The 21,124-nt window shown below is 33.7% G+C and overlaps 1 protein-coding gene across 1 annotated transcript in view; it reads right to left on the minus strand.

Moving 5' to 3' along the window:
• Positions 1-12,577: 12,577 nt before the first annotated feature.
• Positions 12,578-21,124, minus strand: part of LOC145675264 (sodium-dependent neutral amino acid transporter B(0)AT2-like) — a 244,740-nt gene continuing 236,193 nt past the window's right edge. Inside the window, exon 12 of the mRNA XM_081745647.1 lies at positions 12,578-20,210. Coding sequence (XP_081601773.1) covers positions 20,027-20,210 — 184 coding nt within the window. The 3' untranslated portion in view covers positions 12,578-20,026. The remainder of the gene's footprint in view (positions 20,211-21,124) is intronic.

Below are 21,124 nucleotides of genomic sequence, written 5' to 3' on the forward strand. Positions count from 1 at the left end.
TTTACATATGATCCTAAGAATGAGAAAGTAGTAGAAGAGTTTTAGATAGTTAACAAAATATCAACGGACATATAGAGATTTTAAGGGTGAGCGTTTTGCTCACCCCTTACGGTTCAAGAATCTAAGAGCCAGTATCACTGACCCTTTATCAGTTAGCCATAAGCGACTTTAAAGGGTATCGAAAAGATACCCTTGATCCTCAAACTGTTTTCATTAACGATTGTTTTATGGAAGTTTTTCCATCAAACGAAATTGATAAAAATGATTAAATATTTTTTTGGTGAAGATAAAAATTGAAGATTGATTTTCTATATAATAAATACGATGGCAAAACATGTTGATTTTTTAAACAAGCTTGGAAGTCTTGAACAAAAAGAGGTTATTGGATTAAGAGAATTAGAATTAAATACAGAATATAAGATTGTGAAAATGGAAAAGATTAAAACTAAGTTTGGGAAGAGCATATTAGCTGAGTGTGAGAAGTTCAAGGTTTTTCTTCCACCTAGATTTACAAAACACTTAACAGATAAAATGATTGATGAGATCGCTAAAGATGGAATAAAAATCAAATACACTGGTCTAAAAGGTAACTATCGAACTGTTGAGTTCTGTATGTAAATCCAAAAATGAACGAAAATGAACAAAAATATGTTGTCAGAAGTAAAAAATGGAGTGTTTAGAAATGGATCCCCAAAAGAAGTTTATTCTTACTAATAACTTCAATGTAATTGTGAAAAATGTGCAAACCGAAGTTCAAGTAGTTTTTGATATTAACGGTTGTCTATTCAGCTTGAATTACGATCAATGGACAGAGTTTAAGAAGTCATTGTTTCCTATAGAGAACGAGGTTAACAGAAGATTCCATTATCAATATCCGAACTTGTAATTTTAAGTATGTTCTAAGTGTTTTATGGTGATAAAGCCATAAAACTAAGATCATTATACAAGCACAATGCGTAAGGAGAAGCAGTACTTTTGAATGACATTCGAATTTTAAAGATACATGTATAAATAAGAGATTTTTTTGAGTTTTTTGTAATTATATCCTTAGAGTTATGCAACCTACAACACATTCAAAAAATTTCCAATTTATTTCTCTATTGATTGACGTTTGAATTTTGAAAATCGGTTAATATTTGACAATGTTACAGCCAATTCAAAATTTCGGGAATTTTTTACGGGTTTATTTTTGAGTTTTCGGGAAAATGTTATTCTTTAAAAAAGTCTTAGAATTTTATGTAGATTATGATAGTATTTTTTATTTTTCAAATTTATGAATTTTATTTTTTGCAGTGTTGCAAACTTAGGACCAAATTTGTTACTAGACTTAGTGATTTTTTAATTTTATAGGTTGGCAACACTTATGGGTCAGCCAAACACTAATTGCCAAAAATTAAATATCAACCCTCTATCTCTTATAGGAACCAAGATATCCACAATTTTCTTATTTTTCATTTTAAATTTGCCGGGCAGGTGAACATATTCAAGCAGTTACTCACCTACTCAATAGATGGCGTTACATATCACTTAGTTTATCAATTTGCTAATAGATGGCGTTGCTTGTAGAAGTATTTGTTCATATATAAGGCCCGATTTTCACTTGATTTCTTGAGCGTAGTGTTAGCCGAGCTCGCTCGCTTGCAGTCTGGCCAGCTGTAAGTAGTTATCGGCGTGGACGTCGCAGGTTCGAGTCGCCTCCAAGCCAGAAGAAGGATTTTCACTCTCTCATCTATAAGCAGCAAATCAGAGTGAGTTGACGTGAATGGAGACTAGCGCTAGTCGGGAAAAGAAAACGAAGGCACAACAGAAGCAGCAGCAGAAAGAGAAACAAACAGAAAAAGGAGCCTGAGAGGCAGCCAAAAGCAAACCAAACAAACAAATAAGAGAAAGGCGTAAGTCCTCTCAGGTCCACCTGTGCACAGGTTTTGCTGCTTTTTACTTTGAAAATTTATTTAAAATGTCATAAAAGCCTATGCAACATACTAACCTTTATCTTCTTATAATTCAGCTATTTCTGAACCGATTTCGATCAAACAAAAACTATTTTTTCAATCAAAGACAGCCCTATAAGTTATAAGTTTTAGATGTAAGCGTTTATGATTTTTATATCATAAAAGCATATGCGATCTCACTTTAACATTGTAGTTATGAGCTCTTATGTGCTAGTCAACTAATGTTAGAACAAAAAAATATTCAAAGAAAGTGCTTAGTAATTACGCTAGTCATCTAGTGGTGATTTATAGTTAGTGATATTATAGCCCTTTTCTTTAAATTCTGGCAATCTTTTTTGTATCCAATCATGAAGTTTTATATGGGATATGGAACAAAAGTTCTCATTATAATATGCAGGAATTCCACATACAACACACTTATTATTAATATTTTCTTCATTAGTTAAGTCATAACAAGATGTAGTTTCGCTCCTTCTAGAAAGATGTGGCGGAAAACCAACACGTATTATATCTCTAAATAAAATAACTTGTGGCGCTGGTAATGTAAAACCTACGGGGTTATATGTTGGATCTACAAACTTACATTCTGATAATGTAGCAGGTCTTAGAATCATAAATGGTGTATCTACATCCTTAAAGAATTGATACATTATTTTTATAAAGTCATGCTCTAACATTTTATTCTGTATTTCCATCACTCGTTCTATTGATGAGAGTGAATAATTTATCAACGGTCCAGAATATTTTAAACCCTGTTCAATTTCTTTATTGAGATTCTCTGCTCTATAACATCTTTTACAATCATCAGACCTCTTGTTTCCATTTCGAGCAAATTCTTGGTATTGCTTTAATTCTCCACAAATTATGCACTTTTTCATGATTTATTAAATATAAAATATTCAAAATAATTAATTCATTTTTGTTATAACTACATTGATTTCCGCGATTTGATTCTAAATGTGATAAAAGCAAGTACACAAGGTACAATACTCAATCTACTTTGCACTCTGTAACTTTGTTTAAGTACTACCGTCAGTGGCGGGTTTTGGGGTTGGATGGGGAAAGTGTGCTAGAACTGGTACCAATGACAGTGGTCCGTACACACGCGTAAAATTTGAACTTGGTCATTGAAAAAGTGGTCCAAGAAAAGTGGTCCGTACAGACGCGTAAAATTTGAACTGGGTCATTGAAAAAGTGGTCCGTACAGACGCGTAAAATTTGAACTGGGTCATTGAAAAAGTGGTCCAAGAAAAGTGGTCCGTACAGACGCGTAAAATTTGAACTTGGTCATTGAAAAAGTGGTCCAAGAAAAGTGGTCCGTACAGACGCCTATACTACTGACCCTTCTGTTGAATGCATTGGCGGAGTCTAATTATCCACTCCTGGAGAATACTTCGAATGGTCTGGTGTGGTTTGTGAACACACTTCAGTGGCGTAACTAACGGGTGCGCAATGCAGAGAGGCCCAGTGCTAAAAAATGTGAAGTTGCAACTATATCTCATCTTTTGTCTGTAATAACGGCAACATCTGAGTGACTATTCAGTAAACTAAAAGCCAACAAAACATATACTAACCAGCCACTATATTATGATAACTTGCTACTTCTTGAACGACGAGCCTCCGCACCTGACGTCCCACACGTGCACCATGTTACCGCATGGTATAATCGATAACGACTGAAATGTGCACGTGCCAATCGTTATTGGACACCATTTCGTCAATAGTGTTTTTTTATTTGTTTTCTCACTTTTTTTTCACTATAGCTGTTTTGCTGCACTAGGTATTTCACCTGCATGTTTCTTTTCCTTGAGAATTTGTTTCACTTTTTTTTTCAGTTGGTTCGTTTGTCTTTTTCACCTGTTTTAAACATTTGATCTTCACTTGCTAGATTTTAATTTTTGTGTCGTTTTAATTTGTTTCACTTTTTCACTTTTGGTTTCACCTGTGCGTTTTTTTTTTGTCCTTTTTCACATTTACGGAGTGTCGAGGGACTGTCCATCATCCGGATCAATTTGTCCAGGAGACATGCATTTGCTCGGGAGATGGCTTTTTCATTTCTTATTTGTAAGAATTCTTTGGTAGTTCAGTTTTCTTGAATCATCAACTTTTTAGGTTTCTATATTGTTTCCTTTCTTCCTTCTTTGTCCGTGATTCATTTACTCTTCATTTGCACTTTGCATTCTATTCCAGACTTTACACAGGTCTATTTATATTATTTCCCAGGTCTCTATTTTTCTCTTTCTTTCTTTCTTTCTTTTTTTTTAAAAAAAAGAAAAATTGTTATTGTTAATATTCCCTACCAGCAAGAAAAATATAGGAATTACTACTTAATTTTACGATATGACATGTTGAAATTTAGGTTTCGGGAAAAGGATTCCTGAAATGCGTGTTACGGCACACTGGAGCATGTTTTGCCCTCAGATTGTTTTATTGGGTTCTCACGTTGCAATTAACGTCTTTTCTTAACAGCTAGGTAAAAAAAAAAAGAAAAAAAAACTTTTTGAGCAAAGATCTCCGATTTTCCTTGATTTCCAGTACCATTTTCCCTAACTGATCCCTTGCTTTTTTGTAAAAATTTATTTTTGCAGTATTTCCCTGATTTCTAGATTGTAGCAAAAAAAGTATTCGAATTGCCACATAAAATATGGATTGAATTCCACCTAAAGACTTTCTAGTTTTATGGGAACTCTGCCACAGGAAAGCGTAAAGATATAGGGAAGAAAAAAAAGTCTTACAAGGAAGTGGAAGCAGTGATAGATCAACTCAGGTATTCTCGTAGTCGCCATCAACATACAATATATAAACCTTTAAGAAAATAGGATTTTTCTATTATATGCAGTGAAAAAGATAAAATTGAGAAAAATCCATGTTTATTATTAAATTCCAGGTTTTCTAGCTATAAAAATAAATTTCAGGCTAATTCCAGGTTTTCTAGCTATAAAAATAAATTTCAGGCTAATTCCAGGTTTTCTAGCTATAAAAATAAATTTCAGGCTAATTCCAGGTTTTCTAGCTATAAAAATAAATTTCAGGCTAATTCCAGGTTTTCTAGCTATAAAAATAAATTTCAGGCTAATTCCAGGTTTTCTAGCTATAAAAATAAATTTCAGGCTAATTCCAGGTTTTCTAGGTCAGTAGACAGTATGCTTAGGTGCGATTTAAGAATGCGATTGTATGGAGTTGGCTACCCTTTTGTGCTAGTTCATTTAACTTGTCAAATAGTACGTTATTTTTTATTATTTGCTTTGTTGCCTTGTTCATTAGTGTTTCTTTTTTTTTTCATTCATTTATGGTATGATTTTACACTTGAGAACTACATGTTCCGGGGTTGCGTTCTCTTATCCACATTCACAATTTGAATTAGTTGTTAAACCAAATCTGTGTAAATTTACTTTGTATGGACCGTGCCCACTTACAAAGTGTGAGTCCTTGAGAAGTAGTGTGTGATTCAATTCAAATCGTTTAATGTATGAGACAATTTTATATACTTTTCTTCCTGTTGTGTATCTGTCTCATCTTCCTTATCGTTTCCTTCTTATGTGTTCTTCTATTTCATTTTCTGAGTGTGCAGTTTATCCTACTAGGTGTGACCAAAAACTACGGTGAATAATTTTATTAGAAACAATGTAAAAAGCTTACATGGAATTTGATTTAATCTCCTTTAAACTACTGTCCTTGGCTAGCAATGCGGTTATCCCAACGTTGAATCCATGACTTGAAGCATTTCTGGAAGGTTTCTTTTGGAAGGAAGTTAAGCTGTTCTGTCGCGTCCCTCTCAATGTCAAACCGTTTTCCTTTAAGTACGGTTTTAATTTTTAGGAAGAGCCAGAAGTCGCATGGTGCTATATCCGGAGAGCACAGCGAATATGGACAGACAGGAATATTTTTTCGTTCAAAAACTCGCGGATCAAAAGCAAGGTGTGACATGACACTTTTTCGTTGTGAAGACAGAAGACATTTGCCCATTTGCTTGGTTGTTAAAATGCTTTTTGTGGACCCATACAAGATGTTCTTCAGAAAGCTTTCGACTAGTCATTCGCTTGTTTGAACAAATCATTTTTGCCACTTTTTGCACGTTTTCATCTGTTTTTAACGTCTAATAATGTCTCGATCGTTTCTCGTTTTCAACCGATTCCTTGCCGCCTTTGAATCACTTATACCACTTGTAAACAGTCTTCAATGTCACCGCTTCATCGCCAAACACTAATTTTGACATTTGGTGAGCTTCTTTGGCACTTTTTTGCAGCTTAGAACAAAATTTAATGTTGGCGCGCAACTGACACTCTTAACATGTCCTCATTCTTCTGCCTCTGGGAGATAACTAACATGTCAGAATTCGTTCAAACTCGACGCTGACTATATCAAAGGATTAGGCTACTGGCATTACTAGTTGAAATGGATACAACATCGATAGATGGCACTGTGCAACTACATTCATCATACTTTTTGATCACACCTTGTATGTTGAGAATTATCGGTGTTTGTCCTGATTATTTCGTTTTAACGAGGAATTTGCCGTTCGTTTGTTTATGCTCAACATTAGAAATGGAATTCCCAAAATAGTCAATAATGAGTCCAAAGGTGTTGTATTGTATGCTCCTGTGAGCCTGAGCAGTGTTCCTATTTGGATTCTGTCTACGGCTTGACTAATTTTAATATTTTGTCTAAGTTTATTTTTCCCAAACTTGCTTTCGTAGCCTATTATTGACTCTAATATTGTTTGATGACATCTGCATATTGTTTGTAGTGGAAGATAGAATTTCTCCTGACCAGTGCTTTTTTTTATGTTGTGCTTCATCTTGGATTTTTCACATGCTGTTCTAATGTGTTCCTTGAAGAGTTTTTTTTTTCGTCCAGTATGATCCCTAGTAATATATGTTCTCTCGTTAATTTATGGCGGTTCTTTCCATTTTTATTGTCTGGTTCCGAGTCGTTTCCGTGAAATAGCATGTATTTTGTTTTTTCAGCTGAGATTTGCAGTTTATTGCTTTCACATCAAGTGTTGAGCTGACCAATGATGATGCTTCCTTTTTATTCTAATTCTCTCCTGTGGTTGGTGCTGAAATCGACAGATATATCGTCTACATACACTATGACTCCTGCCGTTTGTGGGATATTGTCCTATTTACAGACAGGATTGGAAAATTATATTCCAGAAGATTAGACCGAGAACTGATTCTTGAGGACAGCCGTAGTTATTTTATCGATATTCGTATCGGGTATTTTTATTTTTCTGTTTTTACAATAGTCTTTAAGTATGTTGTATAATCCTGCTATTATTTTTAAGTTTCTTAAGCTTTTAGAAAGTGATCGGCACCACACGTTGTCGAATACCCTACATACATCCACGAATAACGCTGCAACATACTTCTTATTCTCTGCTATTTCTAAGTGTATTGCGTAAGGAATCTCCTAAGTGATCTTCGGGTGATTTCCTTTTCTGAATCCAAATTATAGCTGGCATCTTTCGTTGCTTGGTCTATATTTATTGATTCTGTTGAGCAGTATTTTTTCGAAGATTTATCCGAGAGTATTTAACAGATACATTGATCTGCTTTTCTGTTCTTGTCTGGATCTTTTAAGTATTACTATTAGTTTCGCTTCTTTTCATATGTTTGGAAAGGTTTCTTCATTTATGTTCTTGTTTTAGAATAGGGCGAGATAGGTGGTCCAAAAGTCCTTGTTATTTAAGAATATTTTTAATTTTAGGTTGTCGGGTCCTGGTGTCTTTTTGCGTTTTAAAGTTTTTAAAATATGTTTGATTTCTTCATTTGTTACTGGAGCTACTTTTGAGTCTTCATTTGGATTGTAGTCTCTGCTGAATTCATCTCTTGGCATTTTAGTTTCGTGATCGTCTTGTTTCTGGAGAATCATCTGACAGTAAAGTGTCTGCCAGAAGCTGCATCGTTTCATCTAGGTATGTTGTCATTGAAATGGATCCTCCTTTCCCTGAATGGCTATTAATGTTGGGCTATTCACTTTTTTTTTGCTTACTATTTTATATGGCATTTCACCATATGTCTAATCCTAGATATCTTTTTACATAGTTCTTCTAGCTTTTTTTTTCTCTTTTGATAGATGTAATTCATTCTCAAAGTTTCTTTTCGTTTCAACATACATTTCAAGCCTTGCTCTACTCAGGGCTGGATCCAACGCGTTTTAATAACTTTTTCTCTTTCGTCTGTATATTCTTTTTAACCTTGTTAGTTTATTATTCCAAAAAAGGGGGAGAGTGTTTCGTATGTTTATTTTTTGGTGTGATTGTTTTTATTACTGTGATTATATTTTCTGCTATTTTTGAAGTTGACTCTTCTACAGGGTGATCACAAAAATCCCGTTACCCCCTAGCGCGTTTGCTCACATTAAGCATTCGCCCACAAGCCTGCTGACGTTTTTACATATCATTATCACTCAATTCGTTTACAAGGTTTATGTGCCTTTAACTGGAAATTCTTCTTCATATGTTTTTGTAATAACGAATATAGAGTACCCAATTCCTGTAACCGCTTACGAATGGACTTTTTTGGCGAACATTCGACAAACACGGGAGCTTCAATATACGTGTCCAGTCGTGTTGGTGGTCGTCCAGAGCGGGGCTTTTATGCAACCAGTTGCAAAGAGCTTTTCTCTCACCATAAAAATGTTGGTTTTTGAGAGGAAGGTTTCTGAAACCTTACACTGAAATCATGTTGAATATCTCTCATTGATTTTCCTGTATGGGGTCGTTCGTGAGCCCACGTGCTTATTACTATCCGTTCCTCCATGGCGTAAGTGGACTCATCAGCTATGATTTAGATGTATATCAACAATGAGAAACAACAATTCATTGATATCTCTGTAATACATAGGGAGTAAAGAGACTTTGTGATCACCTTGTATGTTGCATTCTCTTGTTATTTGAGGTAGGTCTAATAATTATGTAAATTTCTCCCAATCTATCCTGTCAGGATTGTATCCATGCTTAAGTTCCTCTATTATTTCTTCTGGAACGTCATCTTTGTCCAGGTTAAATAGGATTACACTATGACCACTGATTGTTTCCAGGTCGGGCACTCGCCAGTTTCCTATGATCCTTGCTAAAATTGGGTGAGGCCGAAGTGACATCAATATTTAACTTTGCACTTGCAGTATTTTTGAAGGTAGGTGGATTTCCTTCAGCATAGATGATGTGTAAGTTAAATTGGTTGATTAATACTTTTCATTCCGTATCCCTCTTGTTTGTTACTTTACTATACCACAAAAATGATTTGGCATTTTCGTCTAACATGATTAGTATATTTTCATTTCTGAATTGGTCACATGTATTTTCTACTTCTTTTATGTAAGAATTAGAAAATCTAGGCTTAATTGAAAGTAGCTGTTTTTTTAAATGTTAATTTAATGAAAGAACTTTTTAATTTCATCATCACAGTTCATTCATTGTTAATGTCCATTCATGTTAGAGTCCATTATAACATGCTTTGGTGAGATTCCCGTTTCTCGTATAAGGTTCTTGGATACATATTACGTCTATAGTATGTTTTTTCTCATTTTCTCAGTACATCCATCAGTCTTGGATTTCCTGTTATTGAGCTGTAAGAAGCTGATACCATTTCTTGAGTTTGTTGGTGTGCTTTTCGATGGCATTTCGGACATTCTTCTTTGTAATTGAATATTAATTGACCGTGAATTTGGATAAACTGCATCTGGACTTTTCCTAAGGTGAACTTCTGACCTCTTTGCAAATAGATCATCCATCGTCTCCAAGAGTTGTTCCGGGTTTGTTGGCATTCCATACAAGCATAACTGGATTCTATCTACTGCCTTTAGTGTTCAAAAGACTATTTTGTCGCCGTTCTCACATAAGTGTCTCAGGTATTTTAGAGCAGTCGTCAACAGTACTGGCTCCTCCAATCTTGAAATTTGCAACTTTCTATCGAAGGCTGAATATATGCTCATGAGGTCTATGTTTTTGTACAGGGTGATCCGGAAGTGGGCATACCCCCTTTAGTTTCAACAGTATAGTGTTAGTTATGATAGAATGCTTGTACACAGTTACCTTGAAGTTTTTAAGAGTTTTAAAAGTTATAAACATCGGTATGATCACCATGCCACAGGGGTTACATGTAGAATGGGACTATCAAAGAGTATGATTTCTTGACTTCAGAAAGCTGGTGCTACAAGGGAAATAGCTGTACTTAAATAGGGTATTTCAAAACAACACCGACAACTTTTGCGAAGTGATTCCTGACACCAAGATAAGACAAAAAGTATAGACCAACTTGGGTGCACAAATGCTTCCTTTCAGAGTTATAGGTTGCCGAAATCATGAAAAATTGAACTTTAGATCCATAGCTCCAATACCATGGGACCTACCCTAGTCGGATCAAGACTTTACTTAGGAACTAGTATGTGTCCTATCCAAAAATCCATGTTTCAGAGTCCTTCGGTACTTCCATAACATTTTTTATAGAGGTAGTTGGTGAGTGATTCAAATTATATGCCCGTAGCCAAACTCCCTCTACAAACTGTTGCGAAAGTACCGCAGGATTTTGAAACATGTATTTTTGGATAGCGCACATATTTGTTCCTAAGTGAAGTCTTCACCCGACTTCGGTAGAGCCCTATAGTTTTGGAGCTATGGACCTTTAAAGTTCCATTTTTCACGATTTCGGCAGCCTATAACTCCGAAAGGAAGCATTTGTGCACCCAAGTTGGTCTATACTTTTTGTCTTATCTTTGTGTCAGGAATCACCTCCCAAACGTTGTCGGTGTTGTTTTGAAACTCCCTGTATATGGTGGAGATCATACAAGATGTACAACAGTTCTACAGGATCGATAATAGGACAGTCATTAAAAGGAACTCGATCTTCTCCTCCAGCCCAAATTACTCACGCGTTTCCTGTTGTCTATATATCCTCCAGAACAATTTTACGACGACAGATTGGTGCTGGATTGTATGCCCAGAAGCCAGTTAAGTATGCTCCATTATCCCCTACCTACTGTCGTCCCAAAATGCATTGGTGTAGGGAACATCGTGAATGGGACCAAGGGAGATGGTTCAATGTAATCTTCTCACAAGGGAGGTATGCGAACCGTGACAACTAGATTTTTATAAAAATATGCACCCTAACTAATTGTGGATTGCTAATCATCGTGGTGATAGGCACTCGGTGCGGAAATACCTTGTTTACCCGTTACATATAATACATATACCAAGCAGTGACTGGCTGAGGTTGTGCTGAGTTATACCCCAAAAATGCCGGGAAAAAGCAGAAAATGAAAAAATGTGTGAAAATAACCTGATACCTACGGGAGGGGGACACGTGACCAAGAACACGGCACTTCTGTCACACAAGCAGTGTTGCCATCACAATACAAACATACAGTTTTTCAAATAGAATATATATCGTTTATGGCATTAAACGTGAAAGAAAATAAGCAAAAGTTGTGTTATCAGTGTTACCGAATCCAAATTTCGAGACCCCAGGACGACTGACCGTGTCAGTTTTTTTTTTTTTTTTTTTTTTTTTTTAATGAGCAAAAAACTAAAGTATTTGAGAACAGGATCCTGAGAAGAATATTCGGACCCAAAGGGAACGAGAATGGGGAATGGCGAAAGCTTCATAACGAGGAACTACATAGTTTATACGGTTTACCCAACATTGTTAGGGTCGTCAACTCTAGGAGACTTAGGTGGGCGGGTCATGTAGCTAGAATGGAAGAAAGTAGAAACGCTTTCAAAGTCTTGACTGGTAGACCCATAGGAAAACGACCATTAGGAAGACCTAGGTGCAGATGGGAGGATAATATTAAGATGGATCTCGCAGAGATAGGAATACAAAGTAGAAACTGGATCCAATTAGCTAAGGATAGAAGTAAGTGGAGATCTTTTGTGAACGCGGCACTGAACCTCCGGGTTCCATAGGCCATAGAGTTAGTTAGTTAGTTAATGAGCAAAAAACTTCAGCGATTTTGGATAGGGAATATACATGTAGCAACCATCAAAAAACAAAAGTTCTGTGCAGTGGATCCCAGGGTATGGATTCAAAGTATTTTGTTACGCCGAGCCGAAATTTCAAAATCCCAGGACAATTGACCATTGACCATGTCAGTTTTGTTTTATGGGCGAAAAACTTTATCGATTTTGGATAGGGAGGACACACGTTTTTCACCCATAAAACAAAATTGACATAGTCAATTATCCTGCGGTTTCGAAATTTGAATTATATGTAACAAAATATATCGAATCCATGCCCTGAGGTTCGCTGGAGAGAACTTTTTGTTTGTTTGTTTGATTGTCTTACGTGTATTCTCCCTATCCAAAATCGCTAAAGTTTTTCGCCCTTTAAAAAAAAATGATCGATTCGAAATTTGGATTCGGCGAAACAAGATATATAGAATCCATACCGTGGAGTCCACTGCACTTGTTTTTTTGTATGGTTGTTTTACGTGTAGCCCTATATTCCTTATCCAAAATCGCTAGTTTTTCGCCCATAAACAAATTGACATGATGGATCGTCCTGGGGTTTCGAAATTTGGATTCGGCGTGTGTGTGTGCGTGGCTGTGTAATTGTCGTTATCAGGTATCCAGTATGGGGAAATTCTTATGGAGAACGATCTGGAAGAATAAAATAACTTCGGAATCCCTTTTAACAATTTATTATCTCCACAGAAAATAAACAACAACAACAATAATGTCCAACCAACCAAACAGCAACAGCTTCTATATACATTATGAACACAGAGGTTGTCCTTAATACATGCTTTTACTGATTGCCACCGAACACTAATATTTTTTTTATAATTATTTTTCATATTTCCAAGGAAGTTCTCAGATATCTCACGTCGCAAGTCTGTGAGTTTCTTTAGGGGTAAACAGATCCATTACGCTTTTCTTCACACGCTCGTTAGAGATAAAATAAACACATACACGCGTTTTACACACACAAACGCACGCAGAAATAGAGGTACATTCACACTCGTTATGTACTCTTCATTTGTCACGCACAGATACACAACTCTTTTTTTTATTTTAATTTCTATTTTATTTAACGCTCATCGTATAGATATTCTTCCTAACAGCGGTTTCTCACTACTTGGTAATTTTTGCTCTCCTGCTATGTTATGTGATCAGTTACAACTAGCAGCAAAGCTGTGACATCAGCATATGGACAAGAACATATCTCTCACAACATTACGAAGAAGGTTGGCAAGTCATGTATAATATGTATAATATAGTGTATGTAAATTGTACATTTTATATATATTGAGTTATTTGGAAGCAAAATAAGATTGTTTCCGTTGTTTTAATCGTATTTTCAATATTAAATAAACTTGTAATGAAATATTATACACAATATTTGTGTTTGTTGATATGTTTGTGTGATGAGAACGAATAATTTACTTTGAAAAATTCGTCTTCCGAAAGTACAGTAGACTCCCGGGTATCCGGCTCGCGATCATCCCGTCTAGTTTTCTTTTAATGAAGAAGGCAATGTTGCATTTGCAACATTGTCATGGCATTGGAAGCGGGCATCTGTTATGATCCTTCTACGTGTCGTGTGCAAAATACAAGTTGTGACAGGGAAAGAGCAGCGTTCTGAACCTTGTTCGTCGTTTCATCAGTGTGTATCGGACCTCGATACAGTACGCTTGCCGCTATTCCTGATTATAACTGTACAGTACGTACAGTACTGGTTTCGTAAATTGAGTTGATTTTGAGTTTAACGTCCCGTTCAGCAGCAAGGCTATATAAGACGTGGACCTACTGATTAACGTGGAATCCGAACCACGTGAGCTCCCGCCGGGAATCGAACCCGGGTCTCCCACGCCAAAGATGCATATGCTAACCGCTTAGCCACGAAGGAACTCTGGTTTCGTAAATTGTTCTTGGGATATGCTTAATTTTTTTAAGTGTACTACAGTGAAGATTTGAAAATGGGTGATAAACGAAAAAAAGTTTTAGTGACTATGGAGGAGAAATTACGCAAAGAAATGAGTTCATAGAACTCCGGCCTATTCGGCTTGCCCTTCCGCCATATTAGGCCAGATACTCGGGAGTCTACTGTATGTCGAAAATAAGCGAAGTGAAGCAAGAAAAGTCAAATAATTGTTTTTTTGGTTCAACAATATGAAGTTGTGTATAAATAACTTACGTTACAATTAGAACGAAAAACATGTCATTAATGTATTATTAAAAATATTTAGTTCATATTATAAATGTGATATATTAGTCAACAGATATGAATTTACGGTTTAAAATCATTCTCTTCACACAATATTGCTGTAGTGTAGCTCCTCCATATTATTTTCACTTAAAATAACATTTATTATAAATTTTGACTATTTTTCAGAATATGAGAAACATCTCATTTTGGTCCACAAAGGTAGGTATAGCCAGTGGTGCTATTCTAACTTTTTAACAACCAGTTCTGTAAATATATATATTTATAAAACTCTCTTAGGAAACAAACCGTACAAAGTAGACAAAAGCAAATTTTTTACTGGATACCACAAGTGGCAGGTAGAGACCTACACAGTATCCTAATAAAAAGTGGTTGATAAAATTAGGTAGCATTGCGAATATCTTGAATTATCTAAGATAGATAGATTGTTAACAAGAATTAAAAATACCTTAATCCAGTAATGGATCAACAACTGTTGATAATGGTATGTATGTGTTTCAGATATAAATAACCCTCTCCAGTACAATTCAGTTCTCATTCTTGATATCAGAGCATTTGAGATTAAGAGATAATAATCGCTTATACCTTGTTCTGAGAGATCATAGGAATTATGCAGAATCGTTCTGACGCGTGATTAGTGTCATACTAAAGAGTTCGACTAACATGTTTCCTGCAGTAGTCAGCCCTTTAGTATGACGCTAATCATACATCTAAACGACTCTAGATAAGGCGGCATATGTTTAACCCTATAGCCATAAGAATTTCTGAAAAGAAAGATAATTAAACTAAAATTTACTGTTCCTGGTTATAATGGTTAAATTTACTGTTATGTCTGAGTATAACAAACAGTTCTGCGAACTGGAAATATTTTAACAACCGGTTCTAGCGAACCGACTGAATAGCACCACTGGGAATAGCTAATTCATTTCGATGGAATATCAAATATATTTTATATGATTATGACAGGACCGAGCTATAAAATTATCTCTTGTATTTGCCATCCTTCCCTTTTAACAATAAGAATACATATAACTACATTTCCTTAAATCTAGGCTAAGATAATTTCACGGGGATTATAGGTACTTAGGTCTACTTACACAGTCTTGTACTTAATGTTATCTTATATTTAGATAAATGTATATATATATGTATATTTCTTTCGACTAAACTGGGGACCACATTTTTATACTTTAAATTCTTGTGTAACAACGTCATTATTGTCATTAAATGTTCCACATCCTGAGCAATTTTACTCTATATGTCACCTCTGGATACCTAAAAGCAGGAAATTCCGTAAGATAAAAAAAAACTGATAATTAGATCATGATATTGAATAAACGTACTTGAAACTATTTCTCTATGATATGATTACAATCACAACTATAATTTATATGTACATATACGTAGATGTATAAGCAAATATATATTTTTTTTTAAAAATATAAAGTGAATAAAAAATTGCTGAATCACTTATAAAGTTTAGATAGCTTAATGAAATTTATTTAAGTTTCACGGTACTGAATTTAGTCAATAGTAACATTTGGTAAAATTTATCATAGCATTATTTTTTCAGTATACGTAACTTCAATTTCCCTAAAATATCTAATAGTTGAATATTAATAAATCATTGGAAATGAAAAGAAAAAAATAATAGATTTAAACTAGATAAATATTGACAAAATAAAAATATAAATTAGACAGCTCGTATATTTTAATGGAGAGTTTTAAATTACATAAACTCTTCTTATTGCCAATAGTGTAATATCACCTCCAAACATAAAACGAAAAACTTCCAAAATTGAGAATCTGAGATAACACTAAAAAAAAAAAAAAAAAAAAAAAAAAAAAAAAAAAAAAAAGCTATATACGAGGCACCTCCAGAAAATAAATGTATTAGATGTTTTTACGTTTCAAAAGAATATTTGAAACAAAACTTTTACATGGTTACATCAGTACATATGTGAGCTATTTTTCTACGTAGTCGCCATGCCTCTCGATGCACTTAGTGAGACAAGGGATCAATATTTTTACGCCTTGGTCAAAGAAGTCTGTCACCACCACTTTTGCTCAATTCTTCACCTCTACCTTCACTTAAACGTCACTTGAAAAATTTTTCCCACCCATGTGCATCTTCAGGGAGGTGAACAGACGATAGTCTGAAGGCGCCAGGTTAGGAGAATGCGCGGGATGGTTCAAAACATCCCATCCGAAATACTCCAAAATTTGCTTTGTTGCATTGGCTGTATTCATATCTGGCATTGTCGTGCAGAAAGCAGACTCTCTTCGTCAGCAATCCTCTCCTCTTGTTCTGAGTTGCCCTTCTCAATTGTTTTGATCTCGTTAAAAAACTTCAGACGAAGATTTTCCGTTCACAACGAGATAACGGACAACGCGGCGAATCTTGCACTTGGCAGCAGATTTCATCGACATCTTTCACGAGAGATGTTACTGCGGCCACAGTTTTGATCGTACTGACGCGTGATTAGGCTGGCTGGAAAGGATAGGAGCTAAGCTACACTGTAGTGTGACTAACATAGCAATAACAAATTCCCTCTGCCTGCGAGGGCCCTAGTACACTTATTTTGTGGACGTGCCTCGTATACTGCTATAGCTTATAATTTATTTTTATTACATATTACTTATCATAGGCCTATATAAAGCATCACTAACAAAATATGGGACTTATTCTTTGTACTGCTAATGCTTTACATACAATTTCTAGAATAAACACTAAGGCATTTAAGAATTTCACATCTTTCTTCAGCGTGGCTAAATATCGAAGCTATACATTTTTAGAGCACTTAAAGAAATCATTATGTGACTAATTAATGGTCATCATCAAACATAAGTAACTTTGAAGACGTCTTTGCTGCCTTAATATCTCAACCACGCATGTAAAGGCACAACAAAATAAAAATACACATAATACCTTATATAATCCCAAATTTCGTTCTCAATTTGCATGTTCATTAAAACGTAATGATCTGCAATTAGAACATGGGCTAGATAAATAAGACTGAACTGAATATTTAAACGTTATCTTCTTGCTTAGAACATAAACAAATTTCTGAAGTATGATCAGGAGTACCTTGTAACGACACTAATAAACTTAAAACATATTTGTTTTATTAGAAACAGTTACTTAAAACCATTTGTTGAATATTACAAAAAAAAAAAAAAAAAATCATAGGGATTTGAAAATTGATCACAGTTATTATGCGATAATTAATTTTTTTAAATTTATTAAAAAAGTAATAGTTAAAGAAAGCTAATTCTTATACGAGAAAAGATTTAGACATCGTGTACAAATTCATAACAATATTTAGATGGACATAATTGGCATAAAAGCAGCCATATTGTAAAGTACATATTATTTCATAACCTTGATAATATTTAAAATACAACAATATTATGGTGTAGTGAATATTGTATTTCATGTATTGTGAAATATAATATGAATAATTTCTTCAAAGTTAAAACATAAAATTTATTGTCGACATATGCATAATATTTAGATTGGAAAACATGATGATATAAAACTTTAATAATAGTAAACTATAACAATACATATATTTGTATATATACATACACACCGCCATATGATACATAAAACGTATAACTTTATTTATTTATTTATTTCTTATTAATAGCTGAAAATCATCTTGTTTCTGGTTTTCTCAAAACAAAAGTCCTTTGATAGTCCTTTTATTTGAATAATAAGTTTTCCAATTATTAATATGGTGCATTAAAATATTTGCAGAAGCTAAAATTTTATTGCAAGTATTCGTTTTCAAATTATTTTAGTAACCGATTAAAATTTTCATTCAATGTTTATCACAGTTCCTACAGTTTTTCACACATGAAAATACCAAGCATTATGGAAAAAAAATCTTAAATTTTGTCTAAAACTATGAATAGTTACAATACTTTTTAAGTTTTTGTAATAAAAGAGACACAAATTAACGATAGTCAACTGAAAATATTTTAATACTTAAAACCTTGTTTGAAATTCTAATAAATTATTAATACAAGATCTGAAGTAATAACAAATGATTTAATATAAACAATGAATTGATCAATATTCGTTGATCAAACATGATAAAATCTCTCCCCTTCATACATGAAAACAAATGTAACTTTGCTTAACAGTTAATGCCTTATTTAAAACTATCCTAAAGCATGAAAATATATGAACATTCAATAATGAAAATATAATATCTTGTTGTTGACATACAATTAGAAAGTATTTCGAATAAAAAAAATGTATCGTTGATGTATAGAAAAAGTATATTTATATATAGTAAAGCATAATTGCATTTCTTAAAAGAGATAATCATAAGTATGATTCTTATTGTATAATTTTTAATAAATTAATCTGAATCAAGTAATAAATTGCTAGTGGTAAATTACAAAGAAATATAATCATTAATATAAAGTAATTATCTGTAACTAATTTGGTCATCCTAATTGATTGATTGATCTATATATTGTACAATGGATAATATTCATGTAAATCTTCCAACTTTACTGAATATGAACAAATGGAACCATTACACAAGTACTAGTAAAACCAAATTGCATTTAAACAATATTCAAAAAAGATAGGAAGCCTTACTTATTGTCACATATGACATTATTGTCTTACATCATTTTTTCTGGTATTTAATTAATTACAAGTACATCTGAGAAATAATACAAGCTGATACATGGTGTTACGCTTTTAGCTGTTAGAATGGCGTAAAAGTGAAGGATATGGTGAACATATTTCTAAAAGTACATTTTAACAAAATTAAAAGATATAAATTTCTTTCAATAAAATTATGCCGTTATTCACATTTAGTGCTATTGATGTACACTGAATATTCTCCGTTAACTTACAATATACTTCCAATAAACAAATAAGCTAAATCTATCAAATAACAGCATGACAACAACCAACTACAATCTAATAGCAACATAACATATTATTGTCATGGCATATGTAGAATCTTGTTGATGAGTCGAGTCTTTTTTTTTTTTTTAATTTTAGGACCTTAAAGCACGTTGTAAAAATGGACTTTATAGTGTGCCAATATTTTTTTAATACCTATTCTCGACAATTTGAAACATTATATTAACTTTAAAATGATTTGGTTTCTCAACATTTATCGTTTCAATGAATTTCTTATTTTCATCATCAAAAATAGAAATTACTGTACAACAAAAGTAATTATCTAACATTATATCTATATGTTAATCACGATTGAAAAAATATTTCGATAAAAACAAGAAATAGATGAGTATTTAGATATAATTAGTAATAAAATATTTCAAACATTTTTTCTAGCTTTTAACGTAGAGTACATAACACAAAGTTTAAAAATATGTTATTCTTAATTTTATCGTAAAAATTTATTTGATCTGTATTTAAAAATATGTATTAAGTGTTTTTTTCTCGGGAAATATATTTCTTTTATCATTTAATTTTTAAGATTCTTGTTTTTAAAAGTTTATAAGAGGTTGCTTATATACTTGTTTTTTTTATTGAGCCAAATGTTATTACAAGACAATAACATGATATGATTTTTTTTTAAAATTACGTAATTAGTTGTAATAAATTAGAAGGTTCACATAAAATCTTTTGTTATGCCAAACAGTGAGCTTAAAATACTAATTTTATTTTATTTGTTTTTATGGTTTGCTATTTTTTAATGTGTAACCACCCTTCATACAACATTCTGATTACTATTATGTGTTTTCACAAGTTACTTCAGATACTGAGATGAACCTTATGTACAATTTCACAACATTTAGACCGCTACCATTTCTATCGTGGGTGATTGACGTTTTTAAAAATCTATTTGCATATTATGTCATACAGGAATATTAGCATATCGATTTAATACCATGCTACAATGCTTCTCTTTACTAGGTATCATCGTCTGGAAGTCCCGTAGGACAACAAAGACCTTCGGTTCCATCCTCATGTATACAGAATAACAACTTTTCTGCAGCGGTTACGTCATGTGGTACAACGCCGTGAAACTCTTTGAGATCTTCAGCTGGAAACCATGCCTTGTCTTCGTCTTCAATGATAACAATTCCGCATGCCCTACAAGAAGTAACGTTCATATTATTGCTAATAGGAAAAAAAATATTTCACTGGTTTTTAGTCATGAGAAAAATACAGGGTGGCGTAGGAAAACAGGAAAATTTTAAATGTCGTAAAATGCACTAATCAACACAGGAAAGAATACATTTAATGATTCAGATACATGTGGAACCTGAGCCATTAACAATGACATTAGCTATGGCACTTCCATGCCACTTTAGTTTTTAAAGGCGACATCCGAAAAATGTGCCCCATCTCAGCATACAGATTATGATACAAGTATGTTTTGGAAATTTGCTGCAATGCTCAATGTATTACGCCTTGATTCACGGCAGTGAGTTCTTTAACTCTCAGTTTCAGTTCAACAATGTTTGCAGGACGTGTACTATATTCTTTACTTTCGAGATGTCCCCATAGATTCGCTACAGAGAGAAACCACATACACTGAATTCAGGGGATCTCGAAGGTCATAGAATGTCGCCGTTCTTATCAAATGCTTTCACTGCAAACGCACGTTCCGCACAACTTCAATGCTTCATTGAAACTAAATGGCAAAGTCTTTACAACGTTATCTTCTCGGTTCCAAACAAATGCCGGCTATACAGTGTTGCTAATTCTAGATTCAAAATTCCCCGTTTCTCTGGGATACTCTGTACATATTCCAGTCATTCAATATAAAAACGATTATCAACTCACTGCAAATTTAATATGTACAGAAAAAATCAAAATTTTACCAGATTTCTCACCATTTACAACAACTTAATGAATTTCGGATCTTGTCGGCGAATACTTTCATGAAATTAATTGCACTTATACTTTTGTCCCACCTCCCCTAAAATTTCTTTCTTTCTTTTTTTCTTTTCAATGTTATATGTAGATTTAAAAGAAATTCAACTTCCCTAGTAGCAAGAATG

The sequence above is a fragment of the Thermobia domestica genome, chromosome 18, assembly GCF_964235325.1.
Source record: "Thermobia domestica chromosome 18, izTheDome1.hap1.1, whole genome shotgun sequence".
In the NCBI taxonomy this organism is placed as follows: Eukaryota; Metazoa; Arthropoda; class Insecta; order Zygentoma; family Lepismatidae; genus Thermobia; species Thermobia domestica.